Raw genomic sequence first — 23,343 nt, forward strand, 5'->3', positions numbered from 1 at the left:
ATTATTCATTGTTTTTACTGTTCAGCTCTATTGTGCCAGGTTAGCTCAATCAAGTGCTGCTTCACTGAAATGATCCCATATCTGGTGTGAATGGACCTTTTTTCTCCTGCACCCACAGCTGCTGTTCACTCTGCGCATCTCTCACTCTCTCCTCCAGTGTGAGTAAATCATATTCTCATCCACCTCACAGCAGGACAAAGTGAGTCTCTCCCTGTCTACCAGGCGACTCAGTAACATGGACAGCAGTGTCCAAGTGTGCCTCTGTCTGTTCAGTCTCTCCAAAGTAGTGGGGAACCACTCAACTTTCCCATTGTTGCCCTGTTTGGCTTGGGGGAGAAACTGACAAAACTATTGAGCTTTCATAGTGTGGGGAGGGAGGAAAGAATGTGTTATTTTTCAGCTGTCATCCAGATTTTAAGAGGCAGTTCGTGTGTTTCTTCAAGGTTTGTCTGCAGAAAACAAGGCATTAGACTTTCAGTAAGAGCCAAACAATATTTGAAACAAGTTCTCTTATGATATTAAATCTATTTGACTGTGGGGGAGTGCTTGTATTGGATTGATTTCTCTCTATGCGTGGTTATTAGTTGTGTTTGTGAAGCCAGAGCAGAAAAGAGCCGGATATGTTGCTGTGACTGCAGCGATACAGGAAGGCAGACTAATCATTTCCTCTTCTCTACACAGAGAGCGCGAGAGTTAGAGGGAGCGTGATAGAGAGAGAGACCCAGTGGAATGTGATCTGTCACTGACACCACTCTGTTGACACCATTGTATTTTAGGGCCAGTGTGTGGGCCTGGCCCAAGGAGGAGATTGCAATAGCAGGAAGCTTTCTGTTACAGTGGGTGGAAAGTTTTCCGGCCATATAGGCTGTCATGCAGCAACTGGGGTAGCATTATGTCAGCAAGTCTGCCAGCCAGACAATCACTCTGTCAGCCAGCTATTCAGTCACTCAAACACTCAGTCAGCTGGTTCTGTCTTTCACTGTCTTCTCCTCTTGCGCTACCTGAGATGTTGCACATCTAGCCTTTGCTAGGTGTCTTGTTTGAAAAAGAAGATTTCCATGGAGCTTTATTGTGGTTTGCAGTACCATATTGTATCCTAGTCTCCCATGCTTCTCCCCTCATCGATTTCCTGACCTAATCAGGACAGTTCATGTCAATCAGTCCGGGACAAGTCACGGGCAGGGGAGACAAAAATGGAAGAGAAAGTGTGAGAGAGACAAAGTTGGAAAGGTCATAATGCCAACCACAGCCCACAACTTCTAGATTTCCTAATGTCACTCTCAGACCACCTCTACCACATCCCCAAATGCAACTCCCTGTTGCCTACCACTGACCTGAGCCCCAAATATAAAGTTAGAGGACTACCACTGACCTGAGCCCCAAATATAAAGTTAGAGGACTACAACTGACCTGAGCCCCAAATATAAAGTTAGAGGACTACAACTGACCTGAGCCCCAAATATAAAGTTAGAGGACTACAACTGACCTGAGCCCCAAATATAAAGTTAGAGGACTACCACGGACCTGAGCCCCAAATATCAAGTTACAGGACTACAACTGACCTGAGCCCCAAGTATAAAGTTAGAGGACTACAACTGACCTGAGCCCCAAATATAAAGTTTGAGGACTACCACTGACCTGAGCCCCAAATATAAAGTTAGAGGACTATCACTGACCTGAGCCCCAAATATAAAGTTAGAGGACTACCACTGACCTGAGCCCCAAGTATAAAGTTAGGGGACTCCCACCAGCCTGAGCCCCAAATATAAAGTTAGAGGACTACCACTGACCTGAGCCCCAAATATAAAGTTAGAGGACTACCACTGACCTGAGCCCCAAGTATAAAGTTAGGGGACTCCCACCAGCCTGAGCCCCAAATATAAATTAGATGAGGACCACCACCTGCCTGGGCCTCCAATATAAAGTTAATGAGGATTGCTACCAGACTGAGCCCCCACTATAAATGTAATGAGGACTACCACCAGACTGAGCCCCCAATATAAAGGTAATGAGGACTACCACCAGCTTGAGCCCCCAATATAAAGGTAATGACGACTACCACCAGACTGAGCCCCCAATATAAAAGTAATGAGGACTACCACCAGACTGAGCCCCCAATATAAAGGTAATGAGGACTACCACCAGACTGAGCCCCTAATATAAATTTAATGAGGACTACTACCAAACTGAGCCCCTAATATATAGGTAATGAGGACTACCACTGGCCTGAGCCCCCAATATAAATGTAATGAGGAATACAACCAGCCTGAGCCCCCACTATAAAGTTAATGAGGACTGCCACCAGACTGAGCCCCCAATATACATTTTATGAAGTCTGCTGCTAGCCTGAGTCCCCAATATAAAGTTAATGAGGACTGCCACCAGACTGAGCCCCCAATATAAAGTTAATGATGACTACCACTGGCCTGAGATCCTGATATAAAGTTAATGAGGCCTAAAGCTATACTTTGGTCCAAAAAGACAAACAGCCAGGAAGAGAGAACCTCCCTCAAGGCCAATAACCAGCTGGTTAACAGTGCTAACAGCCCTACCAACCTTGGACACAATATAATAACATGACCTAGCGATTCAGACTTGGCACAAAACAGACACACTAACTAACACTACAATCCAGATCCACCAGATGTCTGGCAGTTGCTATTGCCACATGTATTATCATCCATTGGAGGTCAGCTGTCCGTTTATTAATTGGTAGCTGTTTAGAGATGGACAGCAGCATTGCATCATCTTCCGCTTATCCGGGGCCGGGCTTATCAGAGAATTGCCAAGTCCTACTGGACACACCTTGTACAGGTGTTTTATTGATTTCAACCCTTGCAGTGAGAATGCACAGGACACTTTCACACATTGGATGTTTTGGCATCTTTCCCACCTCTTTGAAATCCCCTAATTCGTGGAAGAATGTATCCCCTTTCCCTCTCCCAACACCTTCCTGGATCTACTCAGTCCCTGCATGGTGTACCCCAGTTTTTAAAGCCTGATGTCTACCTTGGTGTTGTGGGGGCCTCGTATGTCAATGGGAAAAGGAGGCAGTACAGTCGATTCAACCCCCTTCAGCCACGAGAGGAACAGGTTCTGGCCAGCCAATCTGAAAATGTGTACCCTACATTTATTCTACCATACAAGACCATACTGAGCAGGCAGAGAAAATGCAGAGAAAATGCCATGACCCTTGAGGCGTTATCCATTTGGCCCTGCCCACTCTCTTAGCAGGGGGAGGTCAAAACCACGGGTCAAATCCAGTTTTGTCTGGACCAGAAAAAGTGAACAAGCATCTTTTAAAGCTCCTGTTTCCAACTGGCATTGCCGATAAAAGTTGCTGTGAGTCACGTAAATAGTTCAGCCAGGCTGGTACTCAAACCTGAAGTGGCTGTAAAGCAGCAAGTCGGTTTGGTTGGTCCAAACAGCAGAAATTCTAAAAAAAATGCCCCCCCCCCCCCCAACACCAAATTACGGAAGAGATACAACCAAGAGAAGCTCAGTGTAGCAACAGTCATGGTAAATTATATTTGTATTTATTTAAAATGGTCAAGTACAAAATAATTCATATTATGAATGAACAGATAATGATTTTGGTCAAAGGGAACTATAATCAGGCCACACCTGACAGTTTCAAAACATCCCTAACAAACCAAATCAGACAATAGAATGGTCAGAATCTCCTGGGGCCCTAGCCGCTAGCACAACTAAATTATCTAGGCATTGACTAGTTGATTCAAGTGAGTTCACAACTATAAACAGGGTAGTGGGGTAGTCACCAGGTGAGGTTTGTGAACCCTCCCCCCAGTTTTGTTTTGTAGAGCTCAGTACAGGACAGTACACTGTAAGAGGACCTGCTGGAAATTATTCACACCACACTTAATGGAAATCCCCTGCAATACACCCCTAGAAAAGTTTGTAGGCATCTGGTGGCAAACCGTCAATACCAGGGGCTCGACCTGAGGACGGCTGTGTGACCACCGTTCACTGAGAGACAGAACCAAACACCGAAGGGAAGAGAGAATGGAGAGGGAGACATTGAAGAGAGCAGAGACAGAGAGCAACCCGAATTTGTTGGGGTTTACAGGCAAACGAGAGGGCCTAGATGGGGAGCCCTGCCTGGAGAGGAAGAGAGGAACTGGCTCCTTCTGTCTCCCCTGAAGGCCTTTCCTTCTCAGGGGCCTGGATACTGACCAGAGCCTGGGCTGGCTGGCTGGATGGACGTTTTTAAATCACTTTGATTAAGGTCTCCCCTACTGTGTTGCCTACTAAGAATGTGAGTAAGAGAAAGAAAGAGAGAGGAAATACACATCCTCCATGTGGTGCTGGGCCTTTGGCTAGCAGTAGTAAGTGACCTGGAGTAGATTAAAGCCTCCAAGCTGATGTCCCTTTCTCTGCCCAGACCAATAGCCCGGCTTTGTGTGTGTAGGTGCGTGTGTGTGTATGCAAGAGTGTGTGTATGTGTTTGTGTGCGTGCGATGTCCCTTTCTCTGCCCAGACCCAGATCACGGCTGGCAAACACTTTTATACAAATAGGAATGACTGATGAACTCCTTCTGTGGAGTAGGGATTAGATTGGGGAGGAAGTAAATGAAGAGGAAAATGGCATGGGATTTGTTAACAGTAGAGAACAGATCTGGTTCATTAAATCCTATTGGTGGCCAATTATGACATTGATCACTGTTGAAGTGTGTGGGTTTTTTTTCCCCGTGGATTGTTATGTTCAAAGATTGATTAGCTGTTTGGTCCATTGCTTGGTGCTTTTTAGAAATATATCTTGCTTCCTGATTTCTGCTAGAATGAGGTGAGCCAGAATAAATTAAAGGGTATGCTACCACCTAATTTAAGGTGTGCGTGTGTCTGACAGAGAGAGTTTGAGAGGGATGACACCACCATTAATTCTTCAGACCTGTCTGTGTTACAAGAGAGAGAATAAAATTCTATCTAAACCTATATCTGTTCCCATCATTATTCCCATAGTGTTCGTATTCACACCAGCATACATGATGCAGGATTGTCGCGGTCAATCCTGGGAAAATGTAGTGATACGCGTGCAGACAGCACAGAAACTTGATACAGGTCCGACACAATTGAAGGGAGCGTGGGGGTGAGATGTGTGGGCAAGGTGCTGATCATTTACACCGAAGAGAGCTGGCATAGATAGGCATAGAGAGCTGTCAAAGTAAGGACCGAGTCCTCGCTACATCTCAGCCCGCCGGCAGATCAAGCACACCTCTCTGAGGTTTTTCTTTGAGTGTGTCTGAGAGGCAGAAGTGCAAGTGATGTTTGACTGTGTCTTTCAGTTGTGTTTGATTCCTTGTGTGTTTTGTATGTGGTAGTAGGGATTTTATGGTATGTTTTATGGAATGACAAGTCGTCGTTTTTCTACTCTTTCTGACAGGGTCCAGTTGTGGTTTGGGTGCTCAGTTCCATCAGTGGAAAGAAGCTACTCAACCGTATGAATGTGGAATATAGAGGGGCGGTTATCATTGAGTTGTGACAGGAAAGCTATTGGGACCAAGCAGACTCACTGGATAATGACAGAACGACTGACGCACGCAGACACATACACATACATGGACACACTCTCATTCGTGCACAAACACACACACACACACACACATACACACACCCACTACGGTCTTTGATCAGTGCTGTGATGTTTTCATATTCTCTATTTATTTACACTGTAACTATGAAAAATGAAGGATTTATTTCAACAAACTGTCAGTGTGTTGATTATCTTTTCAAGCTGTCATAGATACCCTCCAAGTGGATGAAAACACAACATATCTAACAACAGAAATATTAAAATATAACATAAAATGCCATTAACTCTTTGGTTTTAATGAGGACTTGCCAGTTCACTTCCACAGTCTTCTTTGCATTCAATTTGCTATGTTTGGAAAGGAACCAATAACGTTTTCCATCAGTCACTCAGTACAGGCTAAATGCACGGTGCCTGACAAGCCATGCCATCTGAACCTGTTATCAAACTGCCAAAGATGTAACTCTATGTACTTATATTTGGGAAGCCAATGATTTGCATTCAGTAAAAAAGAAGATATTGTGCTAATTATATATTTTTTTAAAACATCCCTATATTCTATGGTTGTGTGTTGGTCCTCCTCTTTGAATCTACTGATATGCCCCGCAAAATAAATAAATCCCAAAAGCAGGACAGTGTTTCCTCTTACTGCTCCCTCCACTGTATAGTCTGTGGGTCCCAGTCCTTAGTGTGGTAGTGATGGTAAGCTAACCTGGCGAGCTTTATGTTTATTCAAAAAATATGAACCAAGAGCTTCAAGCACATTGAATGCAGACCACCTCTTGAGTTGTAAGCGAACTGAACTGAGAATCATCTTAAAGGGATCAAGTTTAAAAACACTTTAAGCAGTGTGATTATGTGAGTCAGCACTTACTGTTTAAAGAGGCCTCAGTCACCTATCTGCAGCCTCTCTAGGGTAGAAGTGATCTCCTCCCGCTGAGCTGTTTGTGTCTCCTAAATAATGACTGTGGATGGAAGTGCATTAAACACCGTGCACCGCCAGAAGGCCCCTTACGCCCATCTCCTTCGCTCCCTCTTCTCCGTTTCTTATTCTCACTTCCTCACTCTGCTCTCTTTTCATTTCTTCTTATCTCTCTTCGTTTCTTTTTGCCGTCTTCCTCATTCTTTTCCTATCTCCCTCACTCTTATTTCCTAATCTCTCTATCTTGCGCCCTCCATGTACTCCTGTCTATCATTCTCTCTCGGTACACCTCTATAGTTTTTTTCTTTCCTCTCTATCATTCCTTTTCTACCTTTCTTTCTCCCTCTCTCCTTGCCTTGCCTGGAGCACCCCAGGAGAAGAGCAGGCCATGGGATGCTGTTTCACCCTCTATGCGGCCCGGCTGTAGGGGGGTTCTACATTTCGGGGCATGCCCCTGCTCCACGCTCCCATCAGTCTGTTTACTGTAGCAGCCTGCCTGAGATGACTCTGTGGGTATTATTCAGGCCAAACACCCCCCTCCAATTTGGAACGCCAACAAAGCTCTGTCTTTCCACATGCTGTTGCCACGGCAACGTGCTGGGGTCAGGCCAGTCTAGTGGACCCTCCTGTTTCTGTGTCTGTATGTAGACTAGCGGAGGCCTGTTTTTGTACCGATCCACTTCCACTGTCTGGCTGTCGGCCTGTCTGTCTGTCGGCCTGTCTGTCTGTCGGCCTGTCTGTCTGTCGGCCTGTCTGTCTGTCGGCCTCTCTCTCCCTCTTCCTTTCTCTGTTCCTCTCCCTGTCCTTCTCTGCCCCCCCCCTCCTCCTCTTCTTTCTCTTCGTCCTTACCCTCTGGCTCGGTATGTACAAGTGACAAAACATTGTTCTGGCAAACTGCTGCGGTTTACTTTTTGTTCTCTGTTCAAACGTGGCGCAAAGCACTTGCAGAATCTGCTTCGAAGAAGGCTTTCCAGGTGGTGTCATCATTTGTCACTGTTTTTACTCTATGGGTGTGTGTATGTGTGTGTTTATGCATGCATGCGGGTCCGTGTGTGTGTGTTTATGGAAGATGGTATTATTATTCCAAACAGAAGTTTTTATTAACGTCATCATGGAGGTTACTGAGCAACCAGCTATGGTGATGTGTGAATATTAGCATGATAATGTTTTCGCATGCCTGGAAGCATACACACACAGACACACACACACATACAGGAGCACCAAAAAGAATATCAATGAGATTCCACAGGTCTGGGAGTGTAATTCTAATTGATCCCACAGCTCAAACACCAAGCGTGTTTACGAGACATGCTTCTGTTAATAAACACCCAGGAGGTGTGGTCTTCCGTGCAAATTGAATCACTTTGAACTGCCAATCTCTTTGAGGTGATGAATATTGATAGGTGGTGTGTGAAGGTTCAGAGCCTCTAAAGAGGGAGAACACCTGGTAGTTTGTTTCGCTTTGTCCCGGTAAAGCACTTCAAAGATGTCATCTCTCAGGGTAATGAATTGCAAGTAGCCAGGTTTGGCTGTTTTTCTGGATTAATGAGAAATGAATGAGTTGCCTTAGAGGGCTGAAGAGCACTGTTCTTATGGGAACTCCTTACACAGGGCTGGATGTCAACATAATAATAATAATAATAATAATAAAGCCTCCTCAAAGTTGCGTCAACCCTGCTCTCATGTGTTGTTTAAGCCCATTGTGCTGTGTTTGTGTTCGAGGGGCCTAACGAACACTGAGGGCTCCCACACCTTGGTAAATACAGTATATCAGTGTTGTTGTGTTAGCACCAATATGAAAGCCATCTGCTTGCCCCCCCCTCCACAAGCCAATTATTTGATTATTCAGATGGAGCTGCTCCGACTCCACAGTGCTCCACACGGTGGGGGTGACCATGATGGTGCCTGGCGGATCCATGAAGCGGGGAACAGATGTTTCAATGTGAACTAACAGCCCCGTGCAGAGCCCTGTATGTGGCTGCAAACCACAGTCTGTCAGTGTCACTACCTTCTATCTGTCAGGCTCCCATCTGCTGTGATTTCACACTTTGTTTGTTTACCAATAGGTATGTCATAATGTGCTTAACTGAAGCCATTTCTGTCTCTTACCTGCACCATTTTATCATTTTCTTTTTTGCTGGTCGCCCTCGCAAAATAGGTTTCTACCAAAAGGCTAAATGAGTAATGATAGTTATACTACCCAGAGATGAGTCAACCAGCATGACTACTAGATTAGGTCATGATGTAACAGTTTCTAACGGTCTATGTTTTTCAACCTAACAATGGTATTTTTTTACTGTATGTTCAAGAACAGGTTCCTATGAAACGCTTTTTAAAGACAGAGCCGTGAAATGATTATGGATTTGAGGAAGGCATTGTGCTTCTGTTGACTGGATCAAACGTCTTGAGTTCACAACTGTGCACGTTACTTCTCTGCCGCATCAACCCGAACATCTTATATCTCCATACATGAATATCATGCTAATATTCTGCTTTTCTGCTTCCTCTTTTCTTTCTTTTTTTCTTTATTCCTAGAAGAAGACGAAGGGTCTGATGTCTAAAGAGCGTAAAGAGAAGAAGAAGAAAGAGAGGACAGAGGAGAAGCAACAGCAAGTGACGGTGGTAAAGAGACAGAAGGAGGAGAACGAGGAGGAGGAGGAGAACGTCATGCCCATGACCCTGGACGCCCTGGAGAATGGCTTCATCAACCACGCCCAGAGGGAGCAGGAGAGGATGAACGATCGGCTGCTGAAGAAAACATACTCCAAGAAAAAAAAACAGGTTTCTTTTTTAAATATTCCTATCATAGTAACTTGGAGGCCTGTGATGTTGGTCCGTTCCTGTCAATTAGTCAATTGCTGGAACAAATGTAGCTCACTGGATATAAAGTGTTACAAACATTTTAAAAGAAACATGGAGGATTGACATAATTAAACTCCAAATGGTATTTCTGTTGTCGTCCTGTTGCTGATGACGCTTGTCTTTTGTGTGTCTACCCTGGGAGCGCTGTGTGGTAATTCACTCACTGTGTGACTGATTCCAGTTCAGATGCCCTGAGGCGGCCTACGCTGCCTGTACAGCTGGGTCGGTTCTGTCAGAGTCTGGTACAGGGAGATATCTTACCATGTATTAACGGTTTTCATTGTTAAATGGGCGGATGTTTTGTTGTTTCTGTCTTTGAGCCAACATCCACAACAGTGCTATCCAGGATAAGAGAAAGCTGGCCAGGAAGCCAAAGAAAATGATGTGGATGTTCAGTGACAGCCTTCCTCTTTTGACCAGCCTCTGTGTATCTTCTTGATAATAGTTTTTAAAAACATGATCATGTTCTACAACAGATACATCTTCAATGTTGGTTGGTTTCTATTGGCAAAATACTTTCCAGTGCTTGGTGATATAGTGCAGAGTGTTTTTCCATCGCATTCGTAATTCTTACTAACGTTTTCTTACTGTTTTGAACACTGTTGCATTCAACAGCAAATTTGTCCGATCAGGTATTAGCACCGGAATTCTAGCCAACAGCTGAATGATACAGTGGTTTTATGCTACTTTACATGATGGGATTATTATGGATAAGAACAAAACTGTTACTAGTCACACAGCAGCCTTGCATCATCAGTCTACATATTGCCAGAAAAGGACCATCAATATTCCTTGGAAAAGGAACATCAAGCTCATAGTTGTATTGTCTCTGTCTAGTTCATTATAATCAACTAAATGCCTTCTAAACGGCAAGCACTCTCCATAATCATTGCTTGACTTTTTGATATGATCCTCCTAATATCTTTACAAAATCTTACTGTTTGCTCATTCGCCTAACTCTAGTGGGTAATTCAGACTGTCACGGCCCTCTCCCATGAGGACCTTAATGGCAATTTGTTGGTGGATAGACATGTTCTAGTTAGCAGCATCTAGCTTGTTTTAATGGCTGTACTGTAACTGTAGATAGTTTGGTTCAGTATAGTGAAATTGTACTGTGCCAAATTGAACTGTTCCCAGAAAAGAATGATGTCTGTGGCTTGGACAGGCAGTAGAGATGTGGTTCTGTACTTCATAACTTCTACTAACACTCACGTCATTGTGAACAGGCGCACATTTCAATTGGATCTTTACTGGTACTACAAACACGGCAGATTTTGCTGAAGAAGGATGTTCACACAACTGTGGTTCATTTTCTGATTTTACGATGGTTTATGTCAAACTTTTTGAGTAATTCTGTGAGTGTTATTGATTTATAAAACAGATCAGCGCAGATGGCCGTTGCACATCTGAAGTAAGAAAAGGATATTTTTGCATCAAGGCATTTCCACCTCCATTTCTCACGTTTAATTCTTCAGGCACAAAATGGTCCAACCATGTCAAACAAATAAATTCTCTGTCGACAGAATTAATATTCAAACCACACTTCTTATTTTCATCATACCTGTCTTGATTTATTTTGTATAGGCTATTACTTTTTTTGTGTCTGAGTGAATAACAGTGGTGGCATCTTTCCTGGTCTCCCTCTCTCTCCTGCAGTCATGTTATCAGACTCTCCTATTGCAGCTTCAAGCACCTCTGGAATCCAATGCATATAAAACACTTTGCTCCAGATGGGAATGTTGTTTGATGAGAGCCTTTGTGTTTTATCTCCCACTGAAAACGTCCTTGGCACCAATGTAAACTGAGCATATTATAGCCCATGTGGCTGTTTATCATCCGTGTTTCTCACCACTGGCAACTTGGGTTTGTTTTCTTCCCGATAACACACCCTCACACACACTCACACGTATGCGCTCTCTGTCTCTCTAACTCACACACACACACACAGTACTTTCATATCGGGGGTAATTGTAGTGGGGAAGGAAGCCTCAACAAAGCAGCCATCTGGACGATGATGGAAGATGGTGTTTATGTATCTGTGTACATGTGTCTAGATTTCCGTCTAGCTGCTTTGATCCAAAGAAGTGAGAGAGTCATTATAAAAGCCTTCAAAGCCCCTCTAATCATGCTGAACACTGAGGGAACTTGAAGAGAGCTAGCATTTTGATGTTGGAGGGTCAAACAGTCAACAGATTTTACCCAGCATCACCCTAGGGTGAAAAGAGAATGAGACTGCGTCCTAAATAGGTGAGAGTGCACCTTTAATCAGGCCCTTAAATAGTGAGGGCGCCGTGAAGGCGAAAAGGGCATGTTTCCAGATGCATTTTGAAGAGGGAGGCTCTGATTCACCGGGTTTGATGTCAGCAGCCATGTACATTTGCACTGAATGTGCCATTTATTGCCCCCTCACTCAACCAGTGCAATATTAGGATGCTTAGCTGTGACTTTTTACTGGGCTGCACCGATTACCCAGGGACCTTGTGTTCCCCTCCTCTACCTCTGCTGTGCCTGACTACATCTCATGTCAGCCAGTGAAGAGATGGCCTCCCTGTCCCCTGTTGTGCATCACAGTCCAGTCAGTCAGTGACTAACTCCCACACTGATGCACAGCTGAGGCAACACGACATTCCTCTACCACACAACATGTGTCTCGCTACCAGTCAAGATGATGTGGACTCTTTCTGGTGTGTGTGTGTGTGTGTGTCCCGCCTGCTCTCCTTAGTCCCTCCACTGATGTTCCCTGGTCTGTTGAGAGTCGCTACGGAAAGAGGCTTGCCCTGACAGAACGTAGTCCACACTCTGGAGGATGGCAGACTACGTCCAACCCCATGGAGACAGAGGGAGAGTTGGGAGGGAGGGGGTTGAGGTTTGTGGGGGGGGGGTGTTTGGCATGTGGCCCTCCGATACTCTTGCCCTTTCTTCGCTGGGAAGCTTTCCTCTGCTCAGGCGTATATGCCAGGCCATGTCCACAACTATTTACTAAATGTTCTTTGCCTCCTCCTAAGGCTTTATCTTATAACCGTTAAAATGCACTTGGGAAAGACGTCATAAGAGTTGTTTTCTAACATGATTTACTTGATGATTTGAGACAAGTACGGTTAACTTTACAATATACGAATGTCAAAATCCTTCCATCGCTGAGTCTCGTCGGGTGATAAATCTCTGCTCCGGCTCGTGTCGACTTAATCTGTACACATTCTGCGTGATGTGATCCCGATATCATCTCACTGCCTTCTACTCTAGTGAGCGCTCATTTTCCATCACTGATCGCCAGTCTCAAAATGTGTCATTGCACATGTAACCGTCAAGAACATTGCAGAGGCAGACTTTTATTTTTTATTTTTTATATCGGCACATATCAAAGACTGAATCTCTAGTTCTCAGATTGCATTTTGGAGTGCCGGTGTGTGGGATGTTCCTGAACAAGGCAGTGACTCAGATGTGCACACACACACACACACACACACAATACATTCCCCTGAGAGCCAGCTGTGTGTATTGGTGTTGTTCCCTGGCCCTCTGAGTGGTGAACATGGTCTGAATAACATGACAGGGCTATTATTATTGAGTGCCACTGACCCAGAGCCAGTATCAGGCTGAACTTGTTGCTGCATACCGTATGCCCTGACAGGATTAGGTCTACTGCAGTGCAGAGCCTGTCTAGGTGTGTTTTAGGCACTAAGCCGGGTGGGGGATCAGATTAGCCAGGGCTAAACGTTCACTGAAGCATAGTTCACTTTTGTGTTCATCTTCACCTCGCTGCTGTGTAGAGGGATAACGGCGGCTGGAGGCTGTGGCGCCTGATAGGAGGGAAAACAGCGCGGGCTGTTGTAAAGCAGAGCAGCCTAGTCCATCCCTTTGACTGATAAAGTCCAAGGCCCAGGTTATCTGTTGAGTGTCCCCCTCCTCATTGTCTCGTCCTCTGGCTCCTGTTCCCACTGCTGCTTCTCCTCCCCACCTCTTCCGGCTTCTGCCCCTCCGTGCCCCCTCCTCCTCCGTCTCCGTGGCCGGGGTGGACGCATCAGTGTCAGCTGGATTAGCACCCGCCCCAGGCCTGGGTTTCATGTGGGGGAAGGTGACTTGGCTACAGGATACGTAAGAAACAGTATTTGCCACACTAAGTGGTGGTGCAGCCAGTATGCCGTGAGTTGTGCAGTCATGTAACTTCCTGAGGATCTGAGAGCTCATTACAACCCAACTCAGCCTCCGGCATTAACGTGCCCTCTTCGCATCGCCCAGCGACGTGTTCACAGGCTCGGCCCACTTGACTTCAGCCGATGTTCATGGGGGCATGCTCACCTTTACATTTCCTGTAGGCCCCCCGATCCATTTCTGACGATAAGAGAGGCTGTCGTCACAGCACCACGATGACAGATCCCTGACCTCCTGCATGTACCAGGCTTTCTCGCCGTCAGCAAACGTAACGGTGGTTTGTCGGGCCGGCGTGGCCACGCAGTCCCGGGTAAGCACAGAGTACAGGAAGGGAACAAAGCCGAAGCCCTGGACGGGCCTTTCCCACGCCACCTGTGGGCGGACGGTCAAGTCCATGATGCAGGGAGGTGTTCTGTGTCAGGATCCTGAGCTAAGTGATGAGCTTGGAGGGCACAATGGTGCTGAACACTGAGCTGTAGTCAATGAACACCAATTACACGTAAGTATTCCTCTTGCCTGCTGCCTCTAAAAGCAGTGTCCTTATGTCTCTTCAAATGACCCCCATCCACACCCCACCACTTAAACAGAGTACCAGCCTTCCCTGCTGAGCACTCCCCTACCAGCCTCTATGTCAGTAATGTAGTCATTCAGAGCTCTTTTGTGTGTTATGTAATTGGTTGATGGCTATAAGTGGTGCTGTGATAAGAGGGCCTTAGCCCTGATTCAGGTTAACACTGGGACTCAAACAGGGGCATTATTGAAGTAGCCCGCCAGTGGCCGATCCCACCTATTTTGACATATCAGTAGAATTTCTAAATTTCTGTTCTCCATAGACTGCCATGGGTTGTTAATACATTTTCCCCAAATGAGGGGGGACCTTTTGGTGAGCAGTAAGAACAACAAACAACCGTACTTGTTGAAAGATTTGCCCCAGCTGTTGAATATTGACATTTCTCTGAGATGTGTGGTATAACAGAAGGACAAGCCATCATTGGCCCGAAATTGTAGTCCAAAAATGTGATTTAACGATATGGATGTTCTGTTGTGATTTATTTTAACAGACCCACTGTAGCAACCTGAGTCTTGTGTGGTTTCTAAGAAATTACTGCTAAATGCTAACAATAATGTAGAGTATATTTATACTATTGACACTAATCATCCATACAAGCAACCTACTCAGATCTTTACCTTTAACACAAGCAACCTACTCAGATCTTTACCTCAACACAAGCAACCTACTCAGATCTTTACTTCAACACAAGCAACTTGCTCAGATCTTTACCTCAACATACGGTTAAACACATAAAAACAGTAGCATAAATGTATGCAAATTTAGGAGATATCACACTGTGTCTTCCCGCCACATGTCCATTGTTTTGGTCACATTCCATTGACTTCTTCACCACATCTATTGAAACTGTGCCACATTACAGGCTGCATTGACATTTGCACAGGTACGCCAATATGCTCATATGGCCCAGTTCCTTTTTTCCTTTGTCATCATTTCAAGTAGCTAGCTAGGTAGCTATATCACAGCCATACATCTGACATAGAAATATACACTCTGGTAATATGAATTTCATGTGTGAATATTTTATACAGACTAGCTGAATCTTCATAAAATATGTGAATCTTGATAAATTATCCACTGGTTTGAAAAGAATTGTGGAGGTACTGAACTCTGCAATGTACTGTAGTCTCAAGGGGATAGGCTTCTGGTTTGGAAGCATGTTTTCAACTGTGCTCTGAGGACAAGTTTGATTCTGCAGAATAGATTAGATTGAACCAAAAAGGAAGCCTCTCATAGATTGCCCCAGAGTGAAGTCCAAATTCTAGAAAATACTATTTTGTTATCATTACAACTCCTGACAGGCTTGGGAGCTGTCAGGAGGTTGGTGTTTTAGAAAAAGTTGGTGTAGCTGTCCAAGATTGTAAAGCTGGTTGCAGCATGGTGGTGCCAGAACAGAGAAGAGTTTTGTCTTGGCTGAGGGGCAGCTTCCCTCCTGTAGGGGTGGGATGGCCCAGAGACCACAGGTGTCTGAACCAAGGTTGGTTAGGGATGTGGGGTTAGCACACAGCCAGAAGGTAGGGTGAGACAGTTTCCTTTGCTGCTCTGTAGGCCAGAACCATAATCTTGTAGTGAATGCAAATGTCAACTTTATACCAGTGGAGTTAGCAGAGACCATACGGGCTGGTTTGTTCTGGATGAATTGGGGTTGATGGCACAAGCAGGAAGCTGAATAAACAGTGTGTTGCAGCAGTCCAGACATGAGATGAACATTGCCTGGATTATGTACAGTGCCTGGTGTCAAGAAGTAGTACTCCCGACATACTGTCTATAACCCTTTCTCCAAAAGAGATCGGAGTTGATTTTCCCACTCCAACCTGTTAATCTGTCTCTTACTTTCCTGTCTCCTCTGTCATTTCATAACTGTCTCAAAAAAGTGTCAAATGAACCCTCCCCTCCAAAGTTTGTTTTTAAAGAACGAGAAGTGCCTGTATTAGGTGCTTCCTGTGTGAGGTAAGGTCATAATCTATTAATAAATACTAGGAAAAGGAGTGAGAACATAATTGTAATCAGAGATCTGGATGGGGAGTTGTTTTTGAAAAGCAGTATCTAGTAAAAGCAAGTGCATTGCCTGCCTTTTGAGCAGGAGGGGTATGGCAAGGTGAGATCAAATGGGAATAAGATTGGAAATAAAGAGTTGGAGGAATGAAGCAGAGGCAGACATTGACAGGTGGATGTTGCCCACTAACATGAGTGGCGGGCCATCGTCCAGAAATGAGATGATGATTTCTTTCAGCACATTTGAAGTCTCCAAGGACAACTGGTGAATGATAGATAACAACAATTTTAAGCTTGAATGGAGAAGTTCTATTGACATCATGTATTTCAAAAGAAACGAACAGGTGAGCAAGAGAGAAGAGAAAATTGAGTATTTCTGTGCCACCACCACCATGATAACCAAATGGTATTGTATTACATAGAAGCTGTATTTACTTGGTTAAGCGATGTCTCTCTCTATCAGGATCAAAAGGTGAATGGCCTGACGGGCAGCGTAGGTTGAGATGAACCTAGCATTACTGACAGGCAGGGGTCAGGTCCAAACACTGCCAATTATCAAGATTCCAAGATATGGGTTGTGTGGGCAGGAGACCCTGGAATAGAAGGGAGACGTGGAGCCTTCCTCTCCCCTCTTTCTCAATAAACAGGGAATTGTCTTTGCTACTGTGACAGAGCGCACCACCATTTGACAAGAATGCCTCTTACAGCTGCTGCTGAAAAAAACCGGAAGGCTTTATTACTAATCCTAAATATGAATTTCCCAGTAAAGGAGAAACCACTCCTCCTCCAATACAGGCACTGATTACCAAAACAGTGACGAATTGCCCGGCTCTTTTATCCTAGTTGATTTGTGAATAATCAAGCAGCAAGTGAGCAGTTATCCGTTCACAGATCAAGCATGCTACTGGGAGTCTTTGTTCCATAATTGATATATTTATACATACACTACTGTTCAAAAGTTTGGGATCACTTTGAAATTTCCTTTTATTTTTAAGAAAAGCACATTTGGGTGTTCATTAAAATAACATCAAATTGGTCAGAAATACAGTGTAGACATTTTTGGAAATGTTGGAAATGACAATTATAGCTGGAAATGGCTGATTTGTAATGAAATATCTATATAGGCATACAGAGGCCCATTATCAGTAACCATCACTCCTGTGTACCAATGGCACGTTGTGTTTGCTAATCCAAGTCTATAATTTAAAAAGCTAATTGATAATTACAAATCCCTTTTGCAATTATGTTAGCACTGCTGAACATGTGCTGATTAAAGATGCAATAAAACTGGCCTTCTTTACACTAGTTCAGTATCTCCAGCATCACCATTTGTGGGTTCGATTACAGGCTCAAAATCACCAGAAACAAATACCTTTCTCCTGAAACGCATCAGTCTATCTTGTTCTGGGAAATGAAGGCAATTCCATGTGAGAAATTGCCAAGAAACTGAAGATCTCATACAGCGCTGTGTACAACTCCCTTCACAGTACATTACAAACTGTCTCTAACCAGAATAGAAACAGTAGTTGGGGGCCAATCCAACTTGTGGGAGGAAGCTGAATTATTTTCAGACACCACTGCTAATTGACAGCTAAAGTGCCAAAGGTCTGAAAGATTTTTGCTGCAAATTGAGGATTCTTTGAAAGCAATTTTTTAAGAACAAAAATATTTCACTAAAAAATAAATAATTCTAACCCTGTCAATTTCCTATTCAAACTCGTTTCATGGAAAACAAGTACAATAACCCCCAAACTTTTGAACGGTAGTGTTTATATATATGGATGGTTGACATATAAACCTGAAAAAAAAGTGCGTCACGAAAGTTATTGTATATAAAATGAAAATAGGGTATACTTTTCTTAAGAAACTCACCTTATCCTATTTCTTTATCATTACTATCTTGAGCGTTTCCTTATGAAAATTCATTACACTTTGTATTCTTTTCTCAGTAATCGTGCAGTCAGATCTGTTCTCAATCTTTCAATATATTTTAGATATATTCCGACAAACCCTATTATAAATCTAACAAAATGCTTGTGTCTCTTGCTGATGCTTTTTTACAGGTGTTTCATTGGGATTTTTCTGATTTATCATTAGCAAAGCCTTTTTTTGGTCATAATTCTGAATGTCAAACCAAATGATATACCATCGCACCCTAGGATGAACCACACCACACTACAATTTGTCAAAGCAAAAACGTGTATTTATGCATTCCAACAAAGACTGTTTAAGAACAATCACACAAAGGTGTGAAAATGAATAACACTCGGATTCCGGCTGCCTTGTGACAACTGCTGATGTAAAAAGGGCTTTATAAATACATTTGACTGATTGTTTAGCAAAGCGTTCAAGGCTGGCCCGGCTATTGACTTGTTTTCATGTGATGATGGGAAATATTTTGGTGTGATGAATGGATCATATGAAGTGACAAGCAAAACCTGTCACACAACATTGTGCTGTAGTGTCAACATATTAGGTTTCATGCACTTAGCACAAGATTTGGCCTTGTAGTTATGTGCTAGCATCCTAGCAGCATACCCACTGCAACATGGTAACATAAGAGTAAAAGTAATAATGACAAAAACATTTCTTTATCTTTGGCATTTTTGTGTAAAAAGCATCACACTTAAAGACAATGGGAAAGGCTTCTGAAGTGGGAGTGCCAAAAAGATTAGATTTATTGAAAAAATGACAAGAGACAACTCACCTTGTAACCCTTCTGTGTCCCACTGAGGTGTTTTCAGTACTTCCTGGTTGAACAAAGATCCCTCCTCCCCAATACAACAATTGCCCTATTAATATAGTTTCACACCATATGATATCCATTTCTGGGCCAAAATCTTTTTGATCAGAGCTGACTCATAATATTGTGCCTGCACTTTGTGAATATCAGACTCACAAATTAACATATGTGTTATCATTCTGTACTTTATTGAGGAGAGTTGCATTTATTTTCCTTAGTTTTATTCGAGTGTGAACTTTGTGAAACGTACTTGGGACAGTCACACCATATGTTAACATAAAGCAGCATGTTCTGAACCATCTAAAAAAGTTTTTTGACAATTCTCTCTCAATAGACGATGTCAGTCGTAGTTGCGCTGTGCACTGACTTCTAGTGTGCTTGTGTTATTGGTTTTGGCAGGCAATCAAAGCAGATGGCACCCACCACAAATCAGCATATACAAACTAGTAGTTTATGTTGAAAACAACGGTCGGCCATTTTAGAACCTGTCTTCAGTTCCTTTATAGCTCAATGGGTAGTCTAGTGTCCCTGAGGAGAGATAAAGAGACAGCGACTGTGGATAGCAGAGGAGGGGGAGTGCTAATAGAAGTTGATGAACAAATTAGTGTGCTGCTTGTAACATGTAGCCATATGCACAATGAACATGCAGCTGGGGCTAAATGTCTTTTCCTGTGGCTTCAAGGACAAGAGCGCTATGGTGGCAGTGGCCCTCAGCTCTCACTGTCTTTGTGCTGCTGGATGAGTTGTTCCCTTGCTCCCCTACGAACACATGAAGAACTAGTTAGAAAGGAGTCTTCCTCCCAGTGGCATGGGTTTTATTATACATGAGTGGGACATGTATAATAAAACAATCCCAAACTTTTGATCAACAGAACTGTATTATAAGAGAAGCAAACACTATGCTTTAGAACGGTGCAGAGGCAGGACAGTAATTCGTAATTCAGACTTGCTTTTGGACCGCGCTCAGGCACTTTGCTTTGGGATAGTTGCTAGAAAGGTCATGTGTACAGTGCTGGTTAGTGTCATAGTAGAGTAGAGGATGCCGTGTCATCTCTGTCCAATGAAAGTTCAGTAATATAGCTGACATGACCTCTAGCTACCTACCTCCCATAACATATAATTGAGGTAGATAATTAGCTAATCTATCATAGTGTTTTTAAACCGGCAACATATAATGTTAGGTATAGGCTAACATTATATATTAACGACTGTTACACAATATATATTAGCTTGCTAGCTATTGTTTTGTTTGCTAGCTAGCAAACAATCTAACACATTAACACTATGTTCACCTCACTCAGCTAGCACCGGGATTAAACCAGCCAAGAAGAGACTTAAATTAGACATACAGGCATTTTTCTATGCAAAGTGAGTGCTACAGCTAGCTAGCTATGATATATTACAAGACATTGCTATCTAATTAACTAGCTTAATAATTGATCTCTTGAAAAATTAGCAAATGTTACATGTAGTTCCCTACATAGGTAGCATAGGTAGCATTTGACATTTCAACCTAATATGGATCTTATAGATCAAACATTGCCATCAATTTCTGCAGGCATCAGTGCAGATCAAGCTGTTTATGGCATATTCTGTACAGCATTTTAGCAGGATCAGACGGTGACCGTGACAGAGGTCCCTGTTGCAGCAGGATTAGACAGCCAGAGAGAAAAGGTCAACCGTGGAGCTGTGGTGAAATGTTGATGCATAGCAAATGGCTGTAAAAATGGGTCTCCTAACCCAAATTATTCATGCTATAATGTGTAGCCCATATCTGGAATGTTCATATTTATTAGCAGAACCAGAAGGATGTTGAGTCAACCAGTGTAGTCATGCCAGAGTGGTGGAGCTTGGCAGGTGAGGTTGTGAAATTCAAATACAGTACAGGCCAAATGTACATGTAGATCGCATTATATCACCCACACACATTGAAATGCACTGCAATGCAATGCATTGAGCACACATCACAGATAATATCTTAACTAAGTAGTATGAAATTAATGAATTTGTCATGTTTATTCTAGTAGAATCAAAAGGATGTTGTGTCCACCAGTGCACATACAGCATATGGCCAAAAGTATGTGGACAGCCGACCATCACACCTATTTGAATTTGTTATACATCCAAAATAATTTGGCCCCTTAGATTTGAAATCAAACCTACACCCCTGCTTCCTCCATTATTGATTATTATTAACAGTTGTAGTAATACGAGCAACCTCTTCTAAAGACATAATATTTGCATGTATGAGTAAAGTTATAAAATGTGTTTAGACACTGGAGTGTCATCAACAAGTAGTAGTGCATGTGTCAAACGAAACGCTACAGCACAGACATGATGGCCAATAACCACAAGCTGTCCTTATGACAGAAAATATTGCAAATGTCTACTTTTATTTTAACTTTGTGAATTGGATTATTCTACGCTGTACCAGTTATTAGAATACTTACTAAATTATTTTCTATGCTTTATCTGTTTATTGTATTGTTCTGAAGTTTTTTTATTTTTATTTGGCTTAATATGCAGCATACTAAAGAAACAACACAGCAGACATCCAATAGTCATCTCCTACAAATAAGAAGGCACCGTCCTGGTGTCTTGTAATCCTTAAATGTTTGAATGCATTTAATGGAACAGATAAATATACTTTTACTGCCCAATATTGTAAATAGAGTGATAAGATTTTTGGGCCATTTTACCTAACCCTAGGGGTGACTTAGAAGCTCATAGAGGATTTGTATTATTTTAGATGGGTTTTCATTTCATTTCTGTAACAGACCATGCAGAAAGTTCTAGAGTTAATTTTGAGGAGAAGGCTACTTTCTAGGTAGTTAGTAACATCAAAATCTATATTTAGATGTGACTTGACTGTTGTAAATCCATTCCTTCAAGGTGTGTCCACAGTCATGCAAATAGCATCTGCTCCGGGCTTTCTGACCCCACTTCAGAGTTCGCTCCCCAGTGGACTGTAGTGTGGTCCGCCGCATTTGCATTGTGATGGCATCTCACATTGACAGGGAACGTCTGGGGAGCTGTAGGAAAATGAATGAAAGCGCCTGCCAGATTTCTAATGGTAGCTACTATTCTGAGTAGCACCTATTACTCGAGTCCCAGCACTAGCCTTGGATCCTAGCCTTAAACCCTAACCCCGCAAGTGTTCAAATGACAAACTATGCTTCACCGAGTAGACTATTCTGATAACTCCAGTTTGTGAACCACACCGAGTTCCAGCCTCAGTTGTTCAGTCTCTAGCCCAGCATACCTACTTTACTTCAGTACTGCTGGTCCTCTCAGGACTCTCCTTCCTCCACCAGCTCCATTATTCCACAGGTCCCCTGGGTCAACATATCAACCACTCAGCACTGCATAGAAGTGCTTAGCAAAAAAAAAAAGAGAGAAAACACAGCCGTAATCAGATCACTCACACCCCCACCTCTGACCAGCTCTGACCTGCCGCGCTTAGCTTAGTCAAGTCAATATTGCATGGGGCAGTAAGACATGATATATGCTGGGGCATGTTAGGCATCTGACCGATGTGTTTCAGGCACAATGAAGGGCCCACACACACACACCCAGTCCGTCCTCGCTGAGCTGCGGCCTGCTCCAGCCATGGTAGAAGATGTTGGAAATACAGCAGTAGCACCCATGGGACAGTTAAGGCAGGGAATGTGGATTTGTCAAGGTTGGAGAAATGTAATGGTTATGTAATGATCTGGGTGGGTGTGGCTGATGTTGCTCTTAAGTTTTGATTGACAGGCAGGGAGGCATTAGGTTGGTTTAGAGGGCTGATGAAAGTGATTATGCTGTCATTTTGGTTTCAGGCATTTTTGGAGCACTGTGATCATAACACACGTGTTGACTATGAGGGCTGTGAGGATGTAGTTATTGAATAGTGTTTACGGTCTTATTCACCATCTCCCCAACCCATAAATTCAAGACCTAGTATGGGCTTCAGGAGGCTGTCCCAGATTCATTGACAGGGTCTCCGTATAGGGTCAAAGCTCCGCACATCCTCGACCTCAGGCAGCTGAAGCCAGTCAGAATGTCACAGAGAACCCCAGGGAACGTTTACAGCGCATCACCTCCTAGTTTGACACCTGTGCTGCCCGTGGCCGGGACACTTTGTGCATCTCTAGCTGGAATCACTTAGAAGAACATCAACGGATCTGGGAAGCTGTTAATCCTGAGCGCAGGAGATAATTCAGAATATTCTTAGAAAATGTGTGTTGAGCTGTAGTTGTTCTCTAGATATAATCGCTTTATTTAAAGCCTCATACTTGTGCTGTCTGTTTGCACACAGGAAATATTTGCTCTCGCCTTTAACCTCAAACCCAGCCTTTACAACCAGCATTACACACACACACACACACACACTCACACACCACATCAGACACACACTCACAGAGCCGCTTCCCCACATTACTCATCTCAGTACCAGGGTTGCCAGTGTTTTTAAATTAGGCCATTTGACTCACTTAAGGTTCTTATGTTTGTATACTGTTTCACATGTATTTTGGTTTCTGGACACTTTTGTCCTCTGGCAGCTAAAG

At 43.4% G+C, this 23,343-nt stretch overlaps 1 protein-coding gene across 12 annotated transcripts in view; it reads left to right on the top strand.

Annotated features, from left to right (window-relative positions):
* The window catches only part of fbrsl1 (fibrosin-like 1), a 328,078-nt gene that overhangs the window by 81,753 nt on the left and 222,982 nt on the right, over positions 1-23,343 (top strand). For 11 of the 12 annotated variants that reach the window (XM_034296385.1, XM_034296390.1, XM_034296383.1 and 8 more), the window contains one exon: positions 9,006-9,251. In XM_034296385.1, coding sequence (XP_034152276.1) covers positions 9,006-9,251 — 246 coding nt within the window. The remainder of the gene's footprint in view (positions 1-9,005; positions 9,252-23,343) is intronic. The other variant, XM_034296382.1, reaches the window with a different exon arrangement.

The sequence above is a fragment of the Esox lucius genome, chromosome 13 (assembly GCF_011004845.1).
Source record: "Esox lucius isolate fEsoLuc1 chromosome 13, fEsoLuc1.pri, whole genome shotgun sequence".
In the NCBI taxonomy this organism is placed as follows: domain Eukaryota; kingdom Metazoa; phylum Chordata; class Actinopteri; order Esociformes; family Esocidae; genus Esox; species Esox lucius.